General features: G+C 56.1%; 1 protein-coding gene across 4 annotated transcripts in view; it reads right to left on the bottom strand.

Annotated features, from left to right (window-relative positions):
- The window catches only part of MROH2A (maestro heat like repeat family member 2A), a 72,921-nt gene that overhangs the window by 6,357 nt on the left and 63,459 nt on the right, over window positions 1-3,105 (bottom strand). For 3 of the 4 annotated variants that reach the window (XM_006171159.2, XM_006171161.2, XM_006171160.2), the window contains exons 35-37: window positions 2,799-2,913; window positions 641-790; window positions 368-550 (exon numbers count right to left, since the gene is read on the bottom strand). In XM_006171159.2, coding sequence (XP_006171221.1) covers window positions 368-550; window positions 641-790; window positions 2,799-2,913 — 448 coding nt within the window. The remainder of the gene's footprint in view (window positions 1-367; window positions 551-640; window positions 791-2,798; window positions 2,914-3,105) is intronic. The other variant, XM_006171162.2, reaches the window with a different exon arrangement.

Genomic DNA, 3,105 nt, shown 5'->3' with positions numbered 1-3,105 from the left:
AAGAGCGTCCTCTGAGACTGAGCATCACCCTGGTCTTTGCAACTATATGTTCCCTGGAAGAGGATCTGAGCACGGCCACTTGCAGGAGCCCAGTATGGTGCTCAAGGAGTGCACGAGGGCTGCAAGGAATTAAAGGGGGATGCCCTTGCCTCGTCGCAGGGCTGGAAGGGCCCACACACCCTCCGATTCTACAGTGTTGACTATCAGAACTTAGAAGGAGACTTTTCTTTTGTCGAGAGCCTATGACCAGCTGATCCATATACCTGCACCAAGGAGGACCCAGGGCCCTTTCTGCACATCTCTCTGGGGGCGGGAAGGGCTCACTCATTCATCAGAAAAACCCAGAGAGCCTCTCATCTTGACTCACGTTGTCGAAGAAGACCCTGCACTGCTCGGAGATGGTGTCGAAGGAGGACCCCATGTCCCCTTCTCGGAGCTCAGCCAGGATTTTGGTCAGGGCCTCCATGCCCTCGGCCATCACACTGGTGCTCACGGGCCCCCCCAGGGAGCTCAGGCACTTCTCCAGCAAGAGCTTCCGGTACTGCTTCACCTGGAGGGGCACGGGCAGCCTCAGCCTCCACCCTCGCTCCCTGGCTGCCTGCAGCCTGCAGGGGACCCGGGCCCTGGGCCGTCACGGTACCTTTCTGGGGGCGCCCAGAGCCATGTTGCCGAGGGCACGCAGCGAGAGCACACGCAGGGCCTCGTCTTCCTCCTGGCTCGCGCCCTTCTCCAGCATCAACACCGCAGGTCTCAGCAGCTTCTCCTGGTACAGAACCGGGTCACTCATGAGCTGGAAAGGAGAACATTCCACAGCTATCCCCGGTCACTGAGAACAGACACAACGCAGAGAGCGGGAGGGGACGGTCCCAAGTGCCTCAGTGTCCTCTCTGTAAAGGTGATGGTCCTGCACCTGCATCAGGGATGTGGGGGATTCCCTAAGGAAGTGTGGGAGAAGTGCTGGGTGGCGCCTGGAGAGATGCGTGCGCACTCTCGCTTATTTCTTCAGTGAGCGCGTGGGGCAGTGGCCGCAAACAAGGCCTACGCCCACCGTGTCTGCATGGAAACGCACGAGAGGCAAGAACTTCACTCATGGGAGACTCTATTGGCCTAGCAGTCGGAGTGCTAAGCGCTCAGGCCAGTGATGCTCCCTTGAAAATCATGCCAGGCACGTGTACATGCATGCCCAAAAATGGAGGAAGGAGGAAAGGGATTGTGGCATGGCCATTCCCCCGCCCAGGGCGATTTCTCACTTTTCCTCTCTCTCTCTCTCTCTCTCTCTGTCCCTGTCTCTCTCCAGGGAGTGCACACACCCTATAACAAAACAAAACAAAAAGAAAGAAAGAAAGAAAAGAAAAGAAAGAAAAGAAAAGAAAAGAAAAGAAAAGAAAAGAAAAGAAAAGAAAAGAAAAGAAAAGAAAAGAAAAAAGAAAAGAGCAAATTGGTGACTCCAGGGGCAGGAGAAGTGAACCCCCGCCTCTCCAGCTCCCTAACCGCATTAGGCTTGGCCGTTGTAACCTCCTAGGGCTCTGTTTCTGCTGGCAAGTACACACTCCCTATGACCAAAACCAAACCAAAAACAAACAAACACAAAAAGCTGGACCTAATTTCTGATAGGCGGATGAGCTAGCGTGTAGCGAGCACACAGGAAGCCATGTGTCCCTCACCTCATTTCATTCTCACCAAGCCCCAGAGAGTGGGCATTGCTGTCCTCCGCCCAGCAGAGGCGGCAGTGAAAGCACAGGGACCACAGACTTGGGCACACGCGGCTGCTCCGGAGGAGCCGGGGCCCTAACTGGGCCACCTAATTCAGCTCCTGGGCCTGGCCTCTGCACAGTGCTGGCTTCTAGACACAGAGCCGTAAACCAAGACGTCACAGGGGCCTGTTCCTAGTGGGTTGATGAAGAGCCTCTCTTCCCACCTTCATCCCGAGGGTTACAGAGACGGTGTGAAGAGGGCAGAAGCCCAGGACTGGGAGAAGTTGGTGAGCCTTCGGCTGATCTTGCACTAAGCTGGAAGTCTGTTTGTTTTGCTTTAAGGCGGGATATTTTGTGTGACTCCTCGTCAAGAATTGTTTTTGCATTTTTAAATAGCAGGGAGAAAAGTTCTAAAGACCATTTTATGACACATAAGATGATAGGAAGTTTGAAACAGTGTTCGCCCATCTGGTTTTGTTGGATCTGGTTCTGTGGGAGCCCCGTCATGCCCACCAGCCTGGGTACTTATATGACAGCGGCTTCTCACCCTCTGCACTGCCTGAGTCACAAGGTCTGAAGTCTTTATTTACCCATGGCCCTTTCCAGGAAAAGGCTGCTGCCCTGACCCGGCAGCTGTCTGGTTCTTCTGGCACATTGGGCATCGCAGGGCTGATACAATTTGCCCCACAAGTGTTCTGGCCAATTCCCTTGGGAGCCCATAAAGCCTCCAACCCACCCTATGACAGGGTCGTGGTCCCTTGGCACAGCACTGCTGGCCTCTAGGAGCCCCAGAGCCTGCAGCACAGTGCCCAGGCACCCTCCTCCCACCACCAACTGCTGGCACTTGCCTGGCCACACTGATCACCAGCTGCTACACCTCAAGGCCAGGCTGCGACTCGGCCTCCGTCACCTCTGGACCCTGAATTACTCACGTGGTGAATGCATGCGCGAGTTAGGGGGTGGACGGACGCATGGAGGAGGGAGCTAGGTACCCAGCTCAGAGGTCTCTCAGAGACAGGGTGCCTGCTCAGAGTTCAGCCACCCCCAGCAGAGCCCAGGACACCAGCCTGCCTCACTCCCACCACGCCATGGCCAGTGCCTCACTTCCACGCAGACTGCCGTGCTGCTGATGCGACAGCTCAGGACCTCCGAATCCATGCCCCTGAGCACCAGCTCCGCCAGCCTCTGCCGGTGGCCCTCCATGTCCTGCACGCACAGCCTGCAAGGGGGTGGAGAGGCACGCTGCTCCTGTCAGGTTTGCACGTCACAGGGCAGAGCCAACATCTCTGGGCCCTGGGAGGCTTGGCCAGGGTTGTCAGTGACTTGGATATACACTTTCCATCTTCTCCTTATGAAGGAGAACTAAGATGAGGGCTGCTGGGGTGTGACAGAACCTGGGGAGTAACTTCCA

The sequence above is a fragment of the Tupaia chinensis genome, unplaced genomic scaffold (genome assembly GCF_000334495.1).
Source record: "Tupaia chinensis unplaced genomic scaffold, TupChi_1.0 Scaffold149383_1, whole genome shotgun sequence".
In the NCBI taxonomy this organism is placed as follows: domain Eukaryota; kingdom Metazoa; phylum Chordata; class Mammalia; order Scandentia; family Tupaiidae; genus Tupaia; species Tupaia belangeri.
This window is presented reverse-complemented; position numbering and strand designations above follow the sequence as displayed.